Genomic DNA, 23,864 nt, shown 5'->3' on the forward strand with positions numbered 1-23,864 from the left:
CTTTCAGATGAACTATGACTGTTGTAGCTAAGATATTTAAGTATATTAAAAACCCGAATTTAAATGTAGAGGAAGTTAGAACAAAAACTGTTATGACAATTCTGCATAACAAAAGTTACACAAAATAAATTACTTCTGTCCTAAATCAGCTCCTTATTCCTTAACCACTAGCATTTATTCCCTTCAGTTCTTAGGAAGATCCACCAGCCCTTATTATTGCAAAGATCCAGACCCACTGCGTATCTCATTGTTCAATGTCTTTAGGTCTTTACCTCTGACCCTAACTTCTACTTTCAATGCACACCTTAAAACAAATTGAAAGTGGAGTGCCCAGCCACGGGTTTCAAGAAATCAATGAACCAAAAAAGAAATCGGCATGAAATCAAAATCCTCTTCTTTACAAATAGATAATTAAATATGATGATAGAATGTCTCTTGGAAATTAAAGATGACCCGTCGTCTATTCCAAGTACAAACAGGTTAACATCTGTCTAATTGTTTAGCTAAATGTCATGAACCCGACACCCGTAAGCTGAAATGTGCTAATTGCTGTTTGGAAATTCATTGGTTAAAAATCAGTCGCTCGTCTCTCAGCGACTAAGTGTAAGTTCAGCGTTAGTATCAGCTAGCTTCCGCACGACATGATTGGCGTAGTGTTGCCAATGTTTTGTAGCCAAGGTGTGAGTAATTTTTACCTGAAGCATACCAAGCTGTTCATTGTGTTGGAGTAAATCCAAATACATCTTAATGAAATGTTCAATGTCTGAATGATTGTTATAAGAACCATACTGTATGCCAAAGTGATAATTTCAAATTAAGCCAGCAGATAACACAGTGGACATGGTGAAGACATACTCTTTAAATGTAAAAAGAGTGAAAAGAGATCATGTCGCTCTAAAATGAATGCCAACATTGATAGCTTACAGTGATAGCTCTAGGAGGAAAATGACATGATTATTCAATCTGAAAAGAAAGAGCTATCCATTCCGGAAGAAGTGATATTCACTCTTGAAAGAGTGATATTCACTCTTGAAAGAGTGATATTTTCCTATACATAATCGCAAAATGAGTGCATAAAATGAGTGGGACAAGCACGACATGCGATATCTGGTCGGGGGAAGGTGAAGTTGACTGTACACTCTCAAAAATGCATTAACCACTGTAAATTTTATGTTCCTTTTAACTTTTAAAACAACTTAACCTAAAAAAATCCCATAAATCGGTCAAAATATACCCATGTAAATAGAGCCTAATACTACACATTAAGTTAAAGAGGTATAGCTCGATTTCATTGCACGCTCGCTGTTGTATCATAATATGTATACTCGTACTACAACCCACACACCTGACCCAAATTGGATCACTTATATAAAATATATATCTATTCTAAATATGCGTGGGTAATTACAACCAAACGCTGATCAAATTAAATACCTACGTTTTCACTAATATTTAACAAAATAGGTTAAGAAATGCTTTTGTATCCATTTCCTTTTTTCCTGTTTGTTTTTATCTTTATTTTGTTTTATTTGTTTTCCTTTATTTTGTTTTCCTTTGTTTGTTTTGTTATAGCTTGTCTTGATGTTTGTTGGTAACATGCAAAATTGAAAATTAGGCTGAGGTTTTAGACCACCCTTTTTCAAACCAATTTCAACCCCATTTGTGATTGTGGTAAAACGTATGCATTACTCTGAGCGAAAGTAACGTTCTTATAATGAAAGACAGAGATAAAAAGACTAGTTCGCGTCTGACGTCAGGGCAAAGGCGCGCCGTGATTGGTTGCCGACCTGCGCAGTACGGCATTTTTTTGCCTAGTTAGAATTTCAGACGCGAACTAGTGTCTTTATCTCTGTCTTTCATTATGGTGTTATCTGGAGGTCAACTCTTACCAGGAGTTTCAAACTTCGAATTTTTGCTGCAACAGTTGAGTCAGTGCTGCTTTATGGATGCGAAGCATGGACCATCACCCCTAAACTTGCAAAGGGTCTGGATGGCTGTTACACCCGCATGCTAGGAACTGTTCTGAATGTGCATTGGAAGGAACATATGGTTATAAGCAAGATTAGACCTACCAATTGCGTTGTGTACCCACCACTGATCCTTTAATTGGTAGAATTCAGTAAACTATTATTAACATCAATCTAATTCTTTCTTTTTATGAATAAGATTAAGATATTAAGTTATATATTTCAGCCACAAAAACAAAAATAAAGTTCTTAATTAACTGCTTATTTAGCACTTAATTTCTTAACGAGGCACTCATATTGGCCTGTAATGCGTAACAACCGAGCTCATGTAGCATCACTTATTTTTAATTTTCTAAGAGAATTTGAAGATAATTCCTAACAAATAGGGTATCATAGAAAAGCTAATACTCGCAGCAATATCCCTGAGGCAAAGATTAAGTTGTGTAAGGATCTATTTTTTGTGAATGAAGTTTTTGATGTTGAGTAATGTTATGTAATGGTTTCCTAAGAAAGTGAATGAAAGTTTATTAAACTCATCCCTGGATGTGAAAAGTGTAAAAAATTCGGCCAAAACTCTATCGTATGAAATGACCAAATGATATAGTTCAAAATAAACATCTTTAGGATGACAAAAAATTGCACCAGGAGCTCAGAGGAGATGATTTCCATGATCAGTCCAGTAATCAAGATTGACTTTAACAGTGATTACAAGCTTTGTTTCTGCTTAAATTAACCCTGTAGTAGCAGTATTTTTCTACTGTTGTTCTTAAAACTTTTACATACGAATGAACATGTGATTGGCAGTAAGTACTGAAAAAACAAAGTAGATAGCTCTTTCCAATATGTTTTGACACCATTTTTACAAAGATCAGTCCATTTTCCAAGATGCTTGTTCAGAGATATTTAACAATGGACCAATAGACAATAGTCAAATGCAGACCTATATGGAAATCTTCCCAAATTAAGCCACGCGATCAGGGAAAGAAGAGCCCGGTTTGCTGGCCACTGTTCCAGAAGTGATGAGCCCGCATCAAAAATGGTTCATTGGACACCCAAGCATGGGAGGCGGAAACCTGGAAGACCTGCTCTGACCTACATTGACATTCTGGAAGATGACACTGAACTGGAGGCAGCAGACTTCAAGACAGCAATGGAGGACAGGAAGTTGTGGAAAGCCATCATAGTTCGAGGACACCACTCGAATTAAGCAAGTAAGCAAGCACTTTTTACCCCATAATTTCCCTCATTCTTCACGCCCTGCCTTCTATCGGGTGCTATTGTTTTTGGAGCAACATTTTTCTTTGTAAGCCTGCGGCGCAACCTTGAACAATATTGTTTGAGCAATATTGACTTTGAGCTAACGCCCGTAGCCACCCCAGCCAACCCCATACCTCATTTCGATTTTTAACATAACAATATCCTGCTTTTATATTCTACAGTATCGCATATTACCTCAAATATTTATTCACTACAATGAAAATACGTATTCTGTAATACAGGATATTTATCCAATCACGGTGTTCACCGTGTGGATATGGTACGTATCCATACGGTGTGTTCCGTGTAGATATGGGTGTATGGGGTGTGAATTTTAGGGTGTCTTAGATAAGCATATTGCTGAATTGGCTTTAAAATAAATTATTAGATGTGAATTAATCAAATGCGGTATCTTGGTGTAGGTTATTCATCAAATAGCTTAAAACATGATTGTAGAAATTAATCTAACACTGGAACTAAAAGGTTGCATCGGACTTCATCAGACACCTGATGATGGTGTGACGCAAATCCAGAAGAACCAGTCATCTTTGTTAAGAAGGAAAGGTGATTCAAAAGCTGAGTTAGGGAATCCATATGGATAGAGTGGAGGAGCCCGTCATTAAGAAAAAAAAGGGACTCCGCTTCCAACGGTCACACGCATGGGACCCAGTATTACAAGATATTCCTCGCCGTCTGGCACGACGTCACACCGCTATCAATCAGGGGCCTGATGAAGTCCAGTGGTATTGGACGCAACGTAGCAAAGTGAGTTACAAAATGTTGGTTCCAGTTTTAGATTAATTTAAAAAAATCAATCCAATATGGTGATATTTTAAGCAAAAAAGTTTGTATCTGGTCACTGGTACGCATTCATAAAATCACGCTGAAAAAAATTGATATTTTTCCTCGTTTTTTGTTTTTGTTTAGTTATCCAGCAAAATCATCAAAAAGTCAAAAAAGAATTGAAAAATCATTCAGGAAAAAAATGCATATCGCAGTGCATTTTCAACCTCACGTGAGACCAGAGACAAACCCTCCTTTCTTTTTGTCTTATCGATCCTCGTCAAATCTACGATCGACTGGTACAGGTTTACGTAGTTTCATCTTCAACTGATTCCAGAACAACTGTTGTCCAACCAGATCGTCAGGCCACTTCAACACTTCCTTGTAACATAATAACTGACGAAGCAACAATGTCTTTTTACAATCAGGAATCTCCCCAATCTGTACAAGAATGAGTACATCAACATTGTCTGTTACCATTCGCATTCGTGCAAAATGTAGCTGATAATGACACCAACCGTCATCCATGAAATTCTCGGATAAAACTGCGATAGTTTTGCGACTTTGCTTGATGCCATGACATATGGCATTCAGAATATAATGCCCTGCTGGAATGTCGCCTCTTTCTTTAAGACAAAGCCGGAACCGTTCTGGTCCATCTTCAATGTTTGCAATGAGTTGATCATTTACCCATGCTTCATTATCTTTGTGGTAGGCAACATAAGCGTGATATCGACGTCGCATGATTGGTGCTTCATATGGGGCATCAACATCCTCATCATCGTCGCTATTGATATCAGCATCGTCATCATTATCTATATATTGCTGATATCTTCTCTGACAACACAAAGTCCAGCATTTGTAATGTAGGCGCCAACGACATTTATAGACAACAGAAACTATTACACCAATAAGAAGTAAACCTGCCACGCTTGGGGCAATGTATTGTTCAAGATGCAGACTGCAGTCTAAACTAAATTCGGTAATACCATGATTCTCTCTGATTGCAGGAGACTTACACATATATGTAGGCTGTGGACCGATGTATGTTTTTGTATCTGTCATTATCCAATGTTGCAGGTGTTGTATATCACAGTTACAAGAAAATGGTATATCTCCAAATTCAATACGCAGCAAATTGTATGGGTTCTGAATCAGAAAGGCAGGCAGCGTAGTTATTGCATTACCATATACAATGAGTGTTTGTAGACCATAGAGCCCTTTCAAGGGATTCAAATTTGCAAGTTTGTTTCCAGCCAAATTAAGGTAGATGAGATTTATCATATGGTGAAATTGATTCTCTGGCAAGCTTTCTATTGCATTATGACTGAGATCCATGTATTTGAGGTTTACGAGTGAAGAAAAGTCATTTCTATTAATATCTTCAATATTATTGTTACTCATATTAATATGTTCTAGATAATGACTCTCAAGAAGAAATTGATCAAATGATGACAACAAGCAGTTTGTTAATGTCAGCTTTTCTAGACGAGGAAAGTTGACATTTGCTATCTCTAAATCAAATACCCCTCCGTCGGAGTCAGATAGGACAAGTGACTTGAGATGTGAGCAGTTATCCCATACAAATGAATGGTGAATGTTAAATCGAAGTTTACTAAAGGTTATTTTCTCAAGTGCAAGAAATGAACTACATAATGAAATTCCATGTGTCCATATTTCAGTGAATGTTTCACCTGCTGAAATACTGATAGATTTCAGGGCCACATTGGTGGTATTATTGACAATTTCAATGTAACGTACGGCTGCTGGTCTTATATCATTCAAATACACATGAATCAGCTCTCCAAATGATCCAAGGTCTATCGAATAAATGGGATTACCTGCGATATCCAGGGATTTCAATCTGAAACCTATATGATCAAAACCAATGCGCTGTATGTCATTCTTGCTCAAATCCAAGTGTTCTAGGGAGTCTGCAAGCACTCCAATGGCTTCATAAGGAAATTCAGTTAGACCACTATAACGAAGGTCCAATGACTTGAGATGTGATAAGCCTCGAAAGGCATATTTCGATAGTATAATCGGGACACTTAGGGCCCCTGTTTTCCTCAAATGTTGTAGGTATGGAAACATATTAAATGCATCATCTTTAAATATTATTTGATGATGACGAGGAGATGTAGCCGATGGGAAACTTGCAATAATTAAATATGACACAGATGATTGCAATGACTCGGTCATCACTGCTTGAAATTCGGCATCAACACTTACAAATAGAAGCATAGTAGATAGTGAAGCTGGTAACTTTGTGATTAATTCTGACCATTTGGTTTCATTCCAATATACATATCTTTTGATGCCACATACCATTTAAGACTAGTTACATTCCGAATAGAACAAGTTATATAGTTAAAGTGATTCATAGACATTTCTAGTGATGATAGCATTTGGAGACCTTCTATTGCTTTACATGGAGTAGAGGGTAATCTGTTCCAAGACAAATTTAAATAGATTAGATGAGTAAGATTCACAAACAATGTCTCTGGTAAACTTGATATGAAATTGGTGGATAGATTCAAGTATTCCAGACTGATGAGATCTACAAATAATGTCTCTGGTAAACTGAATATGTAATTGTAGGATAGATCCAAGTGAGTCAGATTAGTCAAACCATGGAAAATAGAAGCAGGCAATGACCGTATTTCATTTTTCGACAAGGTAAGTTCTTGCAACTCATGTAACCCATTAAATGCTGATGATGGTAGACTGGTCAAGCCACTTGAAGTCAAATCTAACTTCTTCAATGATGCAGTTGAGCGAAATGGACTTCCATGCAAGTAAAGACGGGTTTGATGGATTAGATCTAGAACTTCTAACTTTTCAAGTCCAGCAAATGTATCATTACTGATATTGTATATGTTGTTGTAGCTCAAATCTAATTTCAAAAGTGAAGTGAGAGGGATGAAACTCTTCTCACAGACATTTTGAAGTTGATTATGACTCAAGTCTAAACTTTGAAGTGAGGTGAGTAAGATGAAACTCTTCTCATCGACAGTTTCAAGTTGATTATAACTCAAATCTAAACTCTTGACATTGCGATCATCCAGAGGTGGAATACTTGTAAGTTGCCTATTGCTACAGTCTAACTCAGTGTTGTTGTATACTTTACACGGTAAGCCATTTGGGTAGATGAAGTTAATGGATGATGATGCCACAGCGAATGCAAAAACTACAAGTATCAAGATCAGAGATAATGTCATGATGAACTATTTATTGTCGGCAAATTATGAAGTAAAAAATTCTAGTTCGTCCTGACTTGTCTCGCTACACAGCTTCTTTCAACTGAAACGACCAGTAGATATGCGATGTTGGAGATTAAACCAAGAAATAAAAGAAAGTGTGCAAATTCAAATGAATCGACCAGTGTTATAATAGGTACCCGGTGGCGGCTTACCCAACAAACAAACGGAAGCACAGGAAATTCAAAGTGATCAAATTATATAGGTATTGGGTTATTACCTTGGCAATATACTTTCACATTGTATAGGTTACTGTTTCCTTAAGTCGGTAAAAAGGCTGCCTAGTGACAAATTGGGCTATTCCAGTTGAACTCCATACACCACCTATGGAAGAACATAAACTTGATCATTCCATTCAGATAATACCATTTGAAATTCACACCGCTTTTGTGAAAGATTTAAGCTATATCTTCCATAGGGGGTGTATTATGGATTTTAACTGGAAAAGACCACAGTGATATAAATTTCTAAGCAATACTAACACATGACGAAGTAGTATGATGTGTGTCGACTTTGTTTAGCAAACAAAATCATATTCTGTACTGCAGATAACTGTCTGTCAAGTATCCTCTTACATTTGGCATAATGTGATCTTTTAAATCTAGACCAGAAGGGAGGTTCCCTGACTCCACCTTTCGAGGTGACGCGTATGTAGGGCTGTTAAGACCCCCCTTTTCAGCATCGCTGTCACCAAAAGACCCCATATTTTTTTATGAACACATGCTCTGTCACCCGAAGACCCCTTATTTTTCCATTTGATCTGTCACCCAAAGACCCTTACAAGTTCAATTTGAACAGCAACTTTCATTTATCACTGATTTTGTTACTTATTTTGAAAAAACAAACAAAAAGACATTTGAAGCCATTTAGAACTAGAAATTCGATATTCGAGGTTTCTGTGACGCTGTGTCGATTCTCACCCAAAGATTCCATTTAAAAAAGGTCATGTTCTCACCAAATTACCCCATATTTGTTACATTTTGCTCTCACCGAATGCCAAAAATCATGCTCTCACCCATTGACCCCATATTTGTTAAATTTTGCTCTCACCGAATGCCCCTTAGTGCGAAAGTGCCAGCCCTACACCTATATCCATTTCAAATTGAAGTGCCCCCCGGCCCTGACTATATAAGTAGTACATGTGGGTACTATGTACTACTAGTATGGATACTAGCACATTGATATGCTAGAATTTCATTCTCTGTAGTACAGTTAACTGTCTATCAAGTATCCTGTTACAGTGGAGCGGACTGTGTGATCTTGTGATTTCCATTTCTAAGAGATAACATTCCCTGTACTACAGATAGATAAGTGAGCCTACGTGATACTACAAGTCCTCAGGCATGTCCTTTAATCCTTGGAATTTTTTTACCCAATGAGGCAGAGTTAGTCACTCTTGTAGACAAGATGTGAGTAATATTTACCGGAAAAGTGAGTAAGTGAGGAGGAGGAAGAAGAGGAAGAAGAAGAAGAAGAAGAGGAAGAAGAAGAACTAGAAACCACAGTTGTGTTTGACCAAACACGAATATCTATGCCCGTGATGACCACACCTAACCCCCTTCCCCTATTCACAAACAAAAACTTGGTGAGCACCACGTGAAACCCCTTGTTTTAAACTTTCATTTGATATACATGTAATGCTCATAACACTAGACTGGCCCACACTCTCTCTAATACCCTACCAAGCCTTCACTCTCATTTATACCCCACCAGACCCTCACTCTCTCTAAAACACTACCAGACTGGACCACACTCTCTCTGATACCCCACCAGACCCTCACTCTCTCTTATACTCGCTCTAAAACATCACCAGGCTGACCCATACTCTTTCTAATACCCCACCAAGCCTTCACTCTCTCTTATACTCCACTATACACTCACTCTCTCTAAAACACCACCAGACTGGCCCACACTCTCTCCTATACCCTACCAAGCCTGCACTCTCTCTTATATCCCATCAGACCATCAATCTCTCTAAAACACCACCAGACTGGACCACACTCTCTCTAATACCCCACCAGACCCTCACGCTTTCTTATACTCCACCAGACACTCACTCGCTCTAAAACACCACCAGACTGGCCCACACTCTCTCTAATACCCCACCAGACCCTCCTCTCTCTATACTCCACCAGACCATCACTCTCTCTAAAACACCACCAGACTGGACCACACTCTCTCTAATACCCCACCAGACCCTCACTCTCTCTTATACTCCACCAGATACTCACTCGCTCTAAAACACCACCAGGCTGACCCATACTCTCTCTAATACCCCACCAAGCCTTAACTCTCTCTTATACTCCACTAGACACGCACTCTCTCTAAAACACCACCAGACTGGCCCACACTCTCTCTTATACCCTACCAAGCCTTCACTCTCTCTTATACCCCATTAGACCATCAATCTCTCTAAAACACCACCAGCCTGGACCACACTCTAATACCCCACCAGACCCTCTCTCTCTCTCTCTCTCTTATACTCAACCAGACACTCACGCTCGAAAACACCACCAGACTGGCCCACACTCTCTCTAATACACTACTAAGCCTTCACTCTCTCTTATACCCCATCAGACCCTCACTCTCTCTTAAACACCACCAGACTTGACCACACTCTCTCTTATACCCCACCCCTTAACCAACCACACTCCTTGTCCCATCATGACAACCTATTGAGGTGGTCCAAAGAACCAAAATCAAAATGCCTACACATTCCCTTTTAAGGGAGTTTTTGTCAAGTGATCAGTTTCCTTGACGTACGATTCAGGCTGTTATCATTGCAAATACAGGTAGCTAACAAAATGCGGCCTATTGCGCTACACTGTGTTAATAGTTCGTACCTAATTTGCAGTTTAAAGCCTTTGAACTTTGACCTCTGGGGTTGCGGCTACCACAGAATACATCTAGGGTTATGGGCCATCATTGTACCAAGTATGAACCCTGAGGGCGCTATAGTTCTTGGGCTAGAGCTGTTTGTCATTTTACATATATTGCCCCCTGTAGCCCTTGACCTTTGACTTCTGGGGTTGAGGCTACCATGGGTCACTTCTAGGGGTCATGGGCCATCATTGTACTAAGTATGAACCCTGAGAGCGCCATAGTTCTTGGGCTAGAGCTGTTTGAAATTGTACACATATTGCCCCCTGTAGCCCATGACCTTTGACCTCTGGGGTCGTGGCTACCATAGGTTACTTCTAAGGGTCATGGGCTATCATTGTACCAAGTATGAACCCTGAGGGCACTATAGTTCTTGGGCTAGAGCTGTTTGAAATTTCACACATATTGCCCCCTGTAGCCCGTGACCTTTGACCTCTGGGGTCGAGGGTACCCTAGGATGTTTTAAGGGGTCATGGGCCATCATTGTACCAAGTATGGGCCCCAAGGCTACTTTGGTTCTTGAGCTAGAGGAGTACAAAGGACTGGTCTTGAGAAGGAGGAGGAGGAGGAGAACCAGAAGACTAAACACAACAAATACAATATCTATGCCACCGTTCCACGGGCATAGATAAGAAGAAGAAGAAGAAGAAGAAGAAGAAGCCACCCAACATGTCCCCTCCACTCATTTTTTACGAGGCCCTATGTCACCTGATCGATAACGCAAAATAACGAAACATCCTAAAAAAAACCTAAGAAAACACAAGAATATTGTAAAATAACACAACAATTTACAACATTCTCTAAAATAACGGAAAATATCAGTAGATATTCTAAGATAACAGTGAATTTTAGGAAATATTCTAAGATAACTTGTTTTTTAATAATACTTTGCGTTATCGATCAGGTGGCATGGGGCTTCACAGGACTAGACAGTTTTAACAACTAATAAACATCCCACCTCAAGTTGTCTGTTTGTTTCTAGTGGCATTTACTTGACAAGGAAATACAGTTGACGCTGGGGAACTCCGCTTTGTACATCATTCCGAATCTTTAGAAAAGCTCCTGAAAATATTGTATTTTATCTTTTCATCATCATATATTTATTAATTGGCCAAATTGTTCAAAATCACTCTCATGTGACTAGATTTTGTATAGATGCACGGGCGTATGATACGTACGTTTGGAAATCGCAAGCTCTCTAAATGACGAAACAAACGCTTGCAAAACATACGTCTATACGCAAATGGATATGTCCAAACCTTCGTTTGAAAGCAAGGATGTTCAAATCTTGAACAGAGAAAGCAGATGGTTTGTGAGAGGGGTAAAAAAAAAAGCGATTTACGTGAAACGGGAGAAAACTCCACTCAATAGGTGAGGTGGTCTATGTCATAACTTGACCGGGGCTTACAGTTCAGTGATCAGGAAGATATCTCTCAGGTTGAACAAAAATATTGTGATGTGCCCAGAGTAATTTAATTTGATTATCTATCTTCGTTTACAATTAAAATATATTTCATGAGACATTTTAGGGATTCCCCTCTGCATCAAGTTGAGCAACAACAAATTGAATCATTTCTAATTTTGGATAGTTGGGAATTCCCCTGAGATTGTAAAGTGAAAGTGACATCATGTTAGGAAAACCCCCACGAAGGAAGTAATGAGAAAGGTTAATGTTATAATTAAGGCTTGGGAATTTCCCAGATTATATCATAGTATGAAGGTAGTAATTGGCTATTAATAGAATGGATTTTTTTCTATGCTTGGTATATAAGAATATAAACATAATTCTTCACAGGTTATAGGGTTGTTCTGGGTTAGCTAATGTGCTTAGAGTCCATTTCCTTCGAAGAAAGGAAATTGCAAACATGAAATATTTTATGTAGTCAATGTACTACTACCTGTCAGTAATGTCGGAGAAGATCTAGTTTACGTCACAGCGTGTACCTCTTCCAATAAAGGAATTATAATCTTCTGTCGACTTGCTAAAGTCTGTCAAAGTAAGTGGAAACAGGGGGACAACTGCAATGCAATGCAGGCCTGTTTCCTGAAGAAATTGGGTGAAAGGTGAAAATAGCACCATTTTGGAGATAGTCAATCTTGCAAGGATTTTACACGCATATGGATATTTCCAAACATTCGTTTGACAGCAAGGATGCCAAATTTTGGACAGAGAAAGCAGATGGTTTGTGAGAGGGGTAAAAAAAGCGATTTACGTTAAACGGGAGGAGCCTCCACTCAATAGGTGAGGTGGTCTATGTCATAACTTGACCGGGGCTTACAGTTCAGCGATCAGGAAGGTACCTCTCAGGTTGAACAAAAATATTGTGATGTGCCCAGAGTAATTTAATTTGATTATTTATCTTTGTTTACAATTAAAATCTATTTCATGAAACATTTTAAGGATTCCCCTCTGCATCAAGTTGAGCAACAACAAATTGAATCATTTCTAATTTTGGATAGTTGGGAAATCCCCTGAGATTGTAAAGTGAAAGTGACATCATGTTAGGAAAAACCCCACGAAGGAAGTAATGAGAAAGGTTAATGTTATAATTAAGGCTTGGGAATTTCCCAGATTATATCATAGTATGAAGGTAGTAATTGGCTAGAATGGATTTTTTTCTATGCTTGGTATATAAGAAGATAAACATAATTCTTCACAGGTTATAGGGTTGTTCTGGGTTAGCTAATGTGCTTAGAGTCCATTTCCTTCGAAGAAAGGAAATTGCAAACATGAAATATTTTATGTAGTCAATGTACTACTACCTGTCAGTAATGTCGGAGAAGATCTAGTTTACGTCACAGCGTGTACCTCTTCCAATAAAGGAATTATAATCTTCTGTCGACTTGCTAATCTGTCAAAGTAAGTGGAAACAGGGGGACAACTGCAATGCAATGCAGGCCTGTTTCCTGAAGAAATTGGGTGAAAGGTGAAAATAGCACCATTTTGGAGATAGTCAATCTTGCAAGGATTTTATGCAAAGGATGTAAAAGTCTTCAGTGAATTTCGCTGAACAGTGAACTTCGCAGGACAAGTGAATCAGGATATACATGAAGGAAAATAGAACTTGAACTTGGTAACCAACAACAAGAAGAAGGCTTCTAGATAAGTAACATTCATGATAGATGTATTTTGATTGTGCATGTATTTAATGTTTATGTATCAAATCATTATAAAACATATTTTACTTTTGATTAAAGACTTAGATATTGTTAACTTAATCAATTAGTGTGTTTTGTTGTGCATTCTGAAGTGAATTTGGGAAAAAGGTGTTTTTGGCCTTGATTCATTAAGCGACTCGTAACAATATGACCTGTTGTACAACAACATCAGCTTCGCTGGTCAATGAACTTTTACCGCCAGTGGATCAATAGAGATGTTGATCCGTTCAGGATTGGACGTGAAAATTTTCCACTTAAGATAGTAAGTCCAGTTGACTAGATTTTAGTTCAAATATTATTATTAATAGCCTTCCTTATAAAATATCACATGTCTATGGGCGGACCTTAATCATGTTAATGGTTATTAATTTGAAACTCTCGTTTTTGGAGTGCCTCATCTCTGAATCCTGTACCTCTCTGCAACCAGTAAATTCCTTTTAGGTTTCCCTTTTTGGAATTTAAGTTATAACATTTGTGACCATCCTCCACAACTGAGCCCGGATGTCGCCAGTGCCACTATTGAGATATGCTCCATTGAACTTAACAATAAACAATAGGAAACAAAGGATTTATTGACTGTTTTATTGATTTTTCACTACTTAAATGTCAAGTACTATAGACATGATATACATCATTTTAAAGCTAATTTCAAGCAGAATATTTTGGTTGAATATCTCAAAAATTATGATTGGCGACTTCAGGGCTCAGTTGTGCTGGATGGTCACATTTAATTACCCTTCAAGCTAAAGATCTCAAATGATGGCAACATAAAACACATAGTCAAGGCCATTCAGGCCCGTATGCAGGATTTATTTTTCGGGTGCGGAATTTGCATAAAGTTGACCATTTTTGAATGAAGATCGCGTTTCGTCGGGTTCATCACATACTGACGTACATAGATATCATATATATATATAAATACCTAGAGCAATCACAGACCAGGGATTTGGACGAGCTAGATGGAGGAATGGCGACTACATGCAAATTGTTCACATCCGTTTTTGTTAAAATTATTTGTGCCGAAAAATGACAAACATTTGCACTTTTCTTTCCATTACTGTTATAGTGTAAAAAACTATATATAGATGTGATGTTAGTCCGATAGGTTTCGAAAATATTTTACCCGATGACCCCATGTTGACTCTAGGTAAATAAGCTGTATTTTCACGAGAAAGGGTGACAATTCTTCTCGCCATTTTGCCATTTTTATTTTCACAGATGACTTGACCTTCATCTAGTAGACTTTCTTATCGCCCTTTGAAAAGTGAACTTCGACGCAACGTACTTGGTGCGAAAATTCTTGCCACTAGCGGTGATCGTATTTTTTTAAGTTCCCGGTATTTGCTTATCGCGTGGTTCAGCGGTGTCTGAAAACCGGAGGGGTACTGACACGGGATACTAGCTTAAGTGCCTTAGTGACGTATCGTAAGGAAAACTGAACAGTGCATTTCGGAGAAAAAGGAGTTCGAAAAAATACCGATTTGAAAGGTTGTGTTGTGCTTTTGCACTAATGTCGAATTCCATGTATGAAAACTGTTCCTAAAGGCAAACACCTTCTTGTATTGATTGATAAAGGTTCTTATTAAGATCCAATTAAAATGATACTACTCACTCAGAAATATTTCAATTCCTTTCAGGAATCTTGTTCACTCTGGTACTGGTGTTTCTAGATGTTTTTGTCCAGTCGGTAGGCCCCTCGTCCTTATTCATAGTGTCTTTTCCTCTACTCCTGATCCAGATAGCTTCCTTTAGCCAACGTGTAGTTTTGTCGGATTCTTGGTCTATGACCTGAGCCTCCTCCCACCCAATGACGTGATTTTTGTGAGCAACATGTTCTGCGATAGCTGACTTTTGAATTTCTGAAGCGGATGCTTTTCTTTGAGACCTAGTAAAGCTCTTTGCGCTTACTTTTTCACTTTCTGATTTGTGTTCTGCTAGTCTCGTCTCAAACCTTCTTGTATTATTTTAACTTCATATTTTCGCTTTATAGTGGCGTATCTTGCCGCAATACGCTACTATGTGATGTACTTTTCCGTAAACTCGTAAAAGTGTATCGTATAGTGGCGTGCGTATCATGGCGCGATACACCTCTATGTGATACACTTTTTTACCATTTTCTTACGACTAGTTAATGACTTAATTTTCTGCCTTGGGATTTGGCGTTATTGAAGAGAACGATATTTAAAACCTATTATACCAAAAATGGCAAAAGTGACCAAAACACGATACGTTTACACCGTACCATACCGAATTTGACAGCGTTAGAAGAATCGCAAGTAATCAAATACTAAAGTACTTTTATTCTATCTTCATTTTGATGTCGATTTTGTCTTTTATCAGTTTGCTTTCACATTTGCCATTTTCAGCTTCAGTAGTACATTATGTGCTTGTTCCAAAAATGCAAAAGTCTAAATTTTGATGCATTTTAGGGAGTCTTGGATCAGCAAATTGATGAATTGGCTTTAAAATAAATTATTAGATATGAATTAATCAAATGTGGTATCTTGGTGTAGATTATTCATCCAGTAGTTTTAAACATGATTTTTTGAAATTAATCTAGCACTGGAACTAAAGTGTTGCATCGGACTTCATCAGACACCTGATGATGGTGTGACGCCAATCCAGAAGAACCAGTCATCTTTGTTAAGGAGGAAAGGTGATTCAAAAACTGAGTCAGGGAATACATATGGGATAGAGTGGAGGAGCCCTTTATAAACAAGAAAGAGGGCCTCTGCTTCCAATTATCACACGTATGGGACCCAGTATTACAAGATTTTTTCGCCATCTGGAACGACGTCACACCGTCATTAATCACAGGCCTGATGAAGTCCAGTGGTATCGGACGCACCGTAACAAAATTTTTGTTCCAGTTTTAGATTAATTTCAAAAAATCAATCCAACGTGGTCATATTTTTTTATTAATTCTTTTAGGCAAAAAACGTTTGTCTTTGGTCACCCGTACGCATTCATAAAATCATGCAGAAAACTGGGGATTTTCATCGTTTTTTGTTTTTGTTTAGTTATCCAGCAAAATCATCAAAAAGTCCAAAAAAAAAAAAATTAAAAAATCATTCAGGAAAAATGCATATCGCATTGTATTTCCGACCTCTCGTGAAACCAGAGACACACCCTCCTTCCTTTTTGTGTTATCGATCCTCATCAAATCTACGATCGACTCGTACAGGTTTCCGTAGTTTCATCTTCAACTGATTCCAGAACAACTGTTGTCCAACCAGATCGTCAGGCCACTTCAGCACTTCCTTGAAACATAATAACTGACGAAGCAACAATGTCTTTTTACAATCAGGAATCTCCCCAATCTGTACAAGAATGAGTACATCAACATTGTCTGTTACCATTCGCATTCGTGCAAAATGTAGCTGATAATGACACCACCCGTCATCCATAAAATTCTCGGATAAAACTGCGATAGTTTTGCGACTTTGCTTGATGCCATGACATATGGCATTGAGAATATAATGCCCTGCTGGAATGTCGCCTCTTTCTTTAAGACAAAGCCGGAACCGTTCTGGTCCATCTTCAATGTTTGCAATGAGTTGATCATTTATCCATGCTTCATTATCTTTGTGGTAGGCAACATAAGCATGATATCGACGTCGCATGATTGGTGCTTCATATGGGGCATCAACATCCTCCTCATCATCGCTATTGATATCAGCATCGTCATCATTATCTATATATTGCTGATATCGTCTCTGACAACACAAAGTCCAGCATTTGTAATGTAGGCGCCAACGACATTTATAGACAACAGAAACTATTACACCAATAAGAAGTAAACCTGCCACGCTTGGGGCAATGTATTGTTCAAGATGCAGACTGCAGTCTAAACTAAATTCGGTAATACCATGATTCTCTCTGATTGCAGGAGACTTACACATGTATGTAGGCTGTGGACCAATGTATGTTTTTGTATCTGTCATTATCCAATGTTGCAGGTGTTGTATATCACAGTTACAAGAAAATGGTATATCTCCAAATTCAATACGCAGCAAATTGTATGGGTTCTGAATCAGAAAGGCAGGCAGCGTAGTTATTGCATTGCCAGATACAATGAGTGTTTGTAGACCGTAGAGCCCTTTCAAGGGATTCAAATTGGCAAGTTTGTTTCCAGCCAAATTAAGGTAAATGAGATTTATCATATGATGAAGTTGATTCTCTGGCAAGCTTTCTATTGCATTATGACTGAGATCCATGTATTTGAGGTTTACAAGTGAAGAAAAGTCATTTCCATTAATATCTTCAATATTATTGTTACTCATATTAATATGTTCTAGATAATGACTCTCAAGAAGAAATTGGCCAACTGATGACAACAAGCAGTTTGTTAATGTCAGTTTTTCTAGACGAGGAAAGTTGACAATTGCTACCTCAAAATCAAATATCACTCCGTCTAAGTCAGATAGGACAAGTGACTTGAGATGTGAGCAGTTATCCCATACAAATGAATGGTGAATGTTAAATCGAAGTTTACTAAAGGTTATTTTCTCAAGTGCAAGAAATGAACTACACAATGAAATTCCATATGTCCATATTTCAGTGAATGTGTCACCTGCTGAAATACTGAGAGATTTGAGGGCTACATTGGTTGTATTAACGATAATCCAAATGAAACGTGTGACATAAAATGGTCTTATATCATTCAAATTCACGTGGATCAGATCGCCAAATGATCCAAGGTCTATGCGATAAATGGGATTACTTGAGATATCCAGGGATTTCAATCTGAAACCTACATGATCAAAGTCAATACCCTGTATGTCATTATTGCTCAAATCCAAGTATTCTAGGGAGTCTGCAAGTACTCCAATGGCTTCATAAGGAAATTCAGTTAGACCAGTATAACAAAGTTTCAATGACTTGAGATGTGATAAGCCTCGAAAGGCATATTTCGATAGTATAATAGGGACACTTGGGGCCCCTGTTTTCATCAAATATTGTAGGTATGGAAACATATTAAATGCATCATCTTTAAATATTGTTTGATGATTAAGAGGAGATGTAGCCGATGGGACACTTACAATAACTAAACGTGACACATATGATTGCAATGACTCGGTCATCACTGCTTGAAATTCGGCATCAACATTAACAAATAGAATCAGAGTAGAAAGTGAAGCTGGTAACTTTGTGATTAATTCTGACCATTTGGTTTCATTCCAATATTCAGTATAATCACCTCCACTATACATATCATATGATGCCACATACAATTTGAGACCAGTTACATTCCGAATAGAACAAGTTATATAGCTAAATTCATTTACCTCCATTTTTAGTGTTGATAACATTTGGAGACCTTCTATTGCTTTACACGGAGTAGAGGGAAATCTGTTCCAAGCCAAATTTAAATAGTTTAGATGAGTAATATTCACAAACAATGTCTCTGGTAAACTTGATATGTAATTGGTGGATAGATTCAAGTATTCCAGACTGATGAGATTTACAAATAATGTCTCTGGCAAACTGAATATGAAATTTGTGTATAGATCCAAGTGAATCAGATTAGTCAAATCATGGAAAATGGAAGCAGGTAATGACCGTATTTCATTATAGGACAAGGTGAGTTCTTGCAACTCATGTAACCCATTAAATGCTGATGATGGAAGACTGGTCAAGCCACTTGAAGACAAATCTAACTTCTTCAATGATGCAGTTGAGCCAAATGGACTTCCATGCAGGTTAAGACATTTTTGATGGTTTAGATCTAGAACTTCTAGCTTGTTTAGTCCAGCAAATGTATCATTGCTGATATTGGATATGGTGTTGTAGCTCAAATCTAATTTCAAAAGTGAGGTGAGATGGATGAAACTCTTCTCACAGACATTTTGAAGTTGATTATGACTCAAGTCTAAACTCTGAAGTAAAGTGAGCAAGATGAAACTCTTCTCATCGACAGTTTCAAGTTGATTATGACTCAAATCTAAACTCTTGACATTGTGATCGTCTATAGGTGGAATACTTGTAACCTTCCTATTGCTACAGTCTAACTCAGTGCTGTTGTAAACCTTACACGGTAAACCATTTGGGTAGATGAAGTTATTGGATGATGATGCCACAGTGAAAGCAAAAACTACAAGTATCCAGATCTGAGATGATGTCATGATGAACTTTTTACTGTAGGCAAATTATGAAGTCATAGTATTGATTAATAACATTCTTCATGAATACTAAATGTTTTGTATATATAACCTTATTCAAGTAAGTCGTGACTAGTCTCTCGCTACACAGCTTCTTTCAAAATGAAACGACCAGTAGATATGCGATGTTGTTGAGAAGTGAGGTTCAATAGATACTAGTAGTACATGTGTGGAGACATTGTTTCGCAAGAATTGCATTCTCTGTACTACAGTTAACTGTCTGTCAAGTATCCTGTTACACTAGGCTTATGTGATCTAAACTAGACCAGGGAAGTGCACATGTGTGGAGACATTGTTTCGCAAGAAATGCATTCTCTATACTACAGTCAACTGTCTGTCAAGTATCCTGTTACACTAGGCTTATGTGATCTAAACTAGACCAGGGAAGTGCACATGTGTGGAGACATTGTTTCGCAAGAAATGCATTCTCTATACTACAGTCAACTGTCTGTCAAGTATCCTGTTACACTAGGCTTATGTGATCTAAACTAGACCAGGGAAGTGCACATGTGTGGAGACATTGTTTCGCAAGAAATGCATTATCTGTACTTCAGTCAACTGTCTATCAAGTATCCCGTTACGTAGGCTTATGTGATCTAAACTAGACTAGGGAAGTGAGGTTCCCTGAATAGATACTAGTAGCACATGTGTGGAGACATTGTTTCGCAAGAAATGCATTCTCTGTAGTACAGTCAACTGTCTATCAAGTATCCTGTTACACTAGGATTATGTGATCTAAACTAGACTAGGGAAGTGAGGTTCCCTGAATAGATACTAGTAGCACATGTGTGGAGACATTGTTTCGTAAGAAATGTATTCTCTGTACTACAGTCAACTGTCTGTCAAGTATCTCGTTACAGTGGGCTGCACGCTTAATTCGTACTATTCATTTTATGAATAGAATCACTGCTCATTTATTTTTGATCCCGTAACTATTCGCTTTGATGAGATACATTGTTCATTTTAATTACGTTTATCATCACTTTGACCCAACAATCGTATCAAAATGATTTATAGTTTCCGTTTGATTTTCATACTGACAAGATCTCCAACTCATTATTTGACAACATTATCCATTTCATTTTGACAAGATTCTATTACGACAAAACTTGATCAGTTGGGTCATTATTTTACAAGAATCTAGTCATTCTATTATAATTAGTCGGTCGCATCACATACTTATCTATTCGACGCAACACGCTTTTCGAGAAATCGCGATTGAAAATTATGTTGTTGGATTTGGTTTCACACTTAGGCCTACTCATTTCTCAATAGAATTTCCTCGACAGGGCATTGTCATTTTGATGAGAATATGCGAGCATTTTGAAAAGAAATCTGTTATATAAGTGAAGAGATTTCATACTTCTAGTCCAATAAAACAGTACTCACTGTGGACGTTTCGAAGTCTTGCAGACTTCTTTTTCAACACTGATGTTGTTGTGATGATCTTCTGTTTACCGCTGATGTTACAGGTTGCTTAGCAACGCGGTTGCCAGTTGGTTTTCCAAGAAGATCGTCAAATGCGTGAGTAAGATTGTATTGCCCCTCGTCCCTGTTCATGATGTTGTCTTGCTTCCTGATCTGAATTGCCTCCTTTATCCATCGCTTATATCTGTCCGCCTCCTTGCCTACTACCCTAGCCTCTTCCCAGTCTATAATGTGATCTTTGTCCATAACATGGTCCGTGATAGCTGATTTATTGACCTTTGATTCTGATGCCTTTCTGCTAGCTCTGGTTCTTACTGTAGCCCCTGCTTTCTCCGCCTCTGCCCGGTGCTCTTCGATACGCTTGCCAAACTTCCTGCCTGTCTCTCCAACATACGTAGATTCACAGTTTTTACATGGAATGGCGTAAATGACATCTGTAGTGTGAAGTGGATCACGCTTATCTTTGGGATGAACCAACATGTTTCTGAGCGTACAATGCGGTTTCATAGCTGTTGCAATGTTGTAATTTTTGAAAGTCCTGGCTATACGTTCAGATACCCCTTCCACATATGGGATGACGACCATGCCTTTTGATTTGCTGTTCTCATCCTTCTTGGTGTTCTTCTTCTCTCTAGGTGTCTCCATTTGCTTTTTAACTCTGTCAATACTCCAAGGCGGGTACCCACATGTGTTGAGCGCTTTTTTGATGTTAGCTTCCTCCTCTTCCTTGTCTGTGTCTTCTGTGATGATTTTATTTTTTCTGTCCATTAGAGTTCTTACTACGCCCAATTTCTGGTGTAACGGGTGGTGGGACGCAAAATTCAGGTACACCAACAGTTTGACAGAGCCATCATCCCGACGAACGATGAGGGTGTCCAGGAATGGAATCCTGCCATCTTTCTCCTCCTCAAAGGTGAACTTTATAGAATTCGAATCGTCGATACTGTTGAGATGATCTGTGAGTGGTATGACTCCGTCTTTGCTGACAACCTCCAAAATGTCATCCACATACCTTTTCCAGAGCTTAGGCTTACAATTCAATGGAGCCGTGGCGATAGCAGACTGTTCAAGATGTTCCATGAAAATATTTGCAGCAAGCGGTGAGACAGGACTGCCCATAGCTGCCCCAAATAGCTGTCTGAAGATCTTACCTCTGCTAAGCAACCTGTAACATCAGCGGTAAACAGAAGATCATCACAACAACATCAGTGTTGAAAAAGAAGTCTGCAAGACTTCGAAACGTCCACAGTGAGTACTGTTTTATTGGACTAGAAGTATGAAATCTCTTCACTTATTTATCAACAACAGTCCTGAGGAAAATGTTCAGTAAAAGAAATCTGTTATGTCTCCATCTGAAAAATGAATAGATCGTTTCAAGAGTGTGTGTGATCTTAACTAGACCAGGGAAGTGTGGTTCCCTGACTGGATACTAGTATTACATTTTTGTTTCGTAAGAAATACATTCTCTGTACTACAGTTAACTGTCTATCAAGTATCCTGTTATCGGGCTGTGTGATATTGCCATTTCCAGTTTTCAGAGATAACATTCTCTGTACTATATGTTTTTAGTCTTTCATAATATTTTATTGCTCTTTATGTTTCACCTCTATTTACAATTAGTACAGTGTACAATATTACCATTTAATACATGCAATTTTAACTTCTTTTTTACACCAATTGTCTTAAATGCAATTAATTTTTAAGTACAGCAACATATTGGGATGCTTTCCATTTACTGATACATAGCTTTAATACCATTGTAATAAGTTTGTTAGTCTGAATACGGTCGAGTAATGTCTCCTTCTGATATCAAATAATATAGTATAAGTTTTATGACAAATTATTAAAATTGATATTTTCGACATTTAACAGTTCCCGAAGTAAGCTTTATAAATCTAATGATATGTACTTAAAATGTATGTAGCGGGGAGGAAAAGCCGTCCATCATTTGAAATATTCTGACGTGTCGTGTTGAAGATATTCATTTTCCCCAAAAAGATTAAATGAATGAATGAATGAATGAATGAATGAATGAATGAATGAATGAATGAATGAATGAATGAATGAATGAATGAATGAATGATCACTGCAATGGAATGAAATTTTTACCTCTTTTGAGAGTTAATTGATTGAATATCATTTTTTCAAGAGTGATACCACTCTTTCCAGTGTGGATATCTGTCTTTCTAGAATGAGTATAGCTCTTTCTTTTCAGAGTGAATCATTTCACTCCTAGGGTTATCATTGTAGGTATTCGTTTTAGAGTGAAACGGTCTCTCTTGTTTACTGTTTTTACATTTTAATAGTAGGCTATGTCTATACCATGTCCACTGTGTTACCTGTGTTACCAGTGGACTTCGGTTGTATATATAAATGCGCATATATAAATGCGCACGTGACATCTACAAGTCGCCATACCGTATTAAACGATATAAGGTACCCGGATGTACATAAACTCCCCGTGCAAAAGTATAGGGAAAATGACAGGTCGCAAGGAAAATTGCTTTTGCAAAATAGTGGCATTGATTGCAAAGGGTAAAATAACTTGACCCGAAAGATAAACTCTTTATTAACGTTTTCCATCACGGAAAAAAAATAACTACGGAAAAGCTAGATATAGCTGATTTACAAACTTATATTTCATAATTTCCGTGCTAAATGGGCGTGCCAATTGGCCATATCTATGACGTAGTGCTGGTTTCATACTATCATGCTGCTTGCCGCCGACCGGCGTGACACACGCGCATTGTAGACAAACAGACACAATCAAGACTTGTGAATGGCTGATAAGTCATGCCTCTTGTCGCAACGGCATGAAAGTATGAAAGGGACAAGGTCAGAACTGTGCAGGCGGCGGATGACATGATCGAGCCGGCAACTTGTGAAACCGCCCGGCCGTATGGCATTTTCCAATATAGAGGGTATCATTACTACGTCATTGGTGTGATTGCTCATGCATACAATTCCTC

The 23,864-nt window shown here is 38.1% G+C and overlaps 2 protein-coding genes across 2 annotated transcripts in view; both read right to left on the minus strand.

Moving 5' to 3' along the window:
* Positions 1-3,408: 3,408 nt before the first annotated feature.
* LOC140136100 (toll-like receptor 4) lies at positions 3,409-5,428 on the minus strand. The gene has a single exon (XM_072157805.1). It carries the CDS (start codon positions 5,409-5,411, stop codon positions 4,275-4,277), a length of 1,137 nt encoding a protein of 378 aa, XP_072013906.1. The 5' UTR covers positions 5,412-5,428; the 3' UTR covers positions 3,409-4,274.
* Positions 5,429-19,539: 14,111 nt separating this feature from the next.
* LOC140172699 (uncharacterized) overlaps positions 19,540-23,864 on the minus strand; it is a 48,061-nt gene continuing 43,736 nt past the window's right edge. Inside the window, exons 2-3 of the mRNA XM_072195831.1 lie at positions 21,011-22,060; positions 19,540-19,687 (exon numbers count right to left, since the gene is read on the minus strand). Of these exons, the coding sequence (XP_072051932.1) occupies positions 19,540-19,687; positions 21,011-22,060 (1,198 nt within the window). The remainder of the gene's footprint in view (positions 19,688-21,010; positions 22,061-23,864) is intronic.

This window comes from Amphiura filiformis, chromosome 16, assembly GCF_039555335.1.
Source record: "Amphiura filiformis chromosome 16, Afil_fr2py, whole genome shotgun sequence".
NCBI lineage: Eukaryota > Metazoa > Echinodermata > Ophiuroidea > Amphilepidida > Amphiuridae > Amphiura > Amphiura filiformis.

Bases quoted from the DNA above. Each gene is read 5' to 3' on its own strand.
- LOC140136100 (XM_072157805.1), bottom strand. From the start codon at position 5,411: ATGAGTAACAATAATATTGAAGATATTAATAGAAATGACTTTTCTTCA.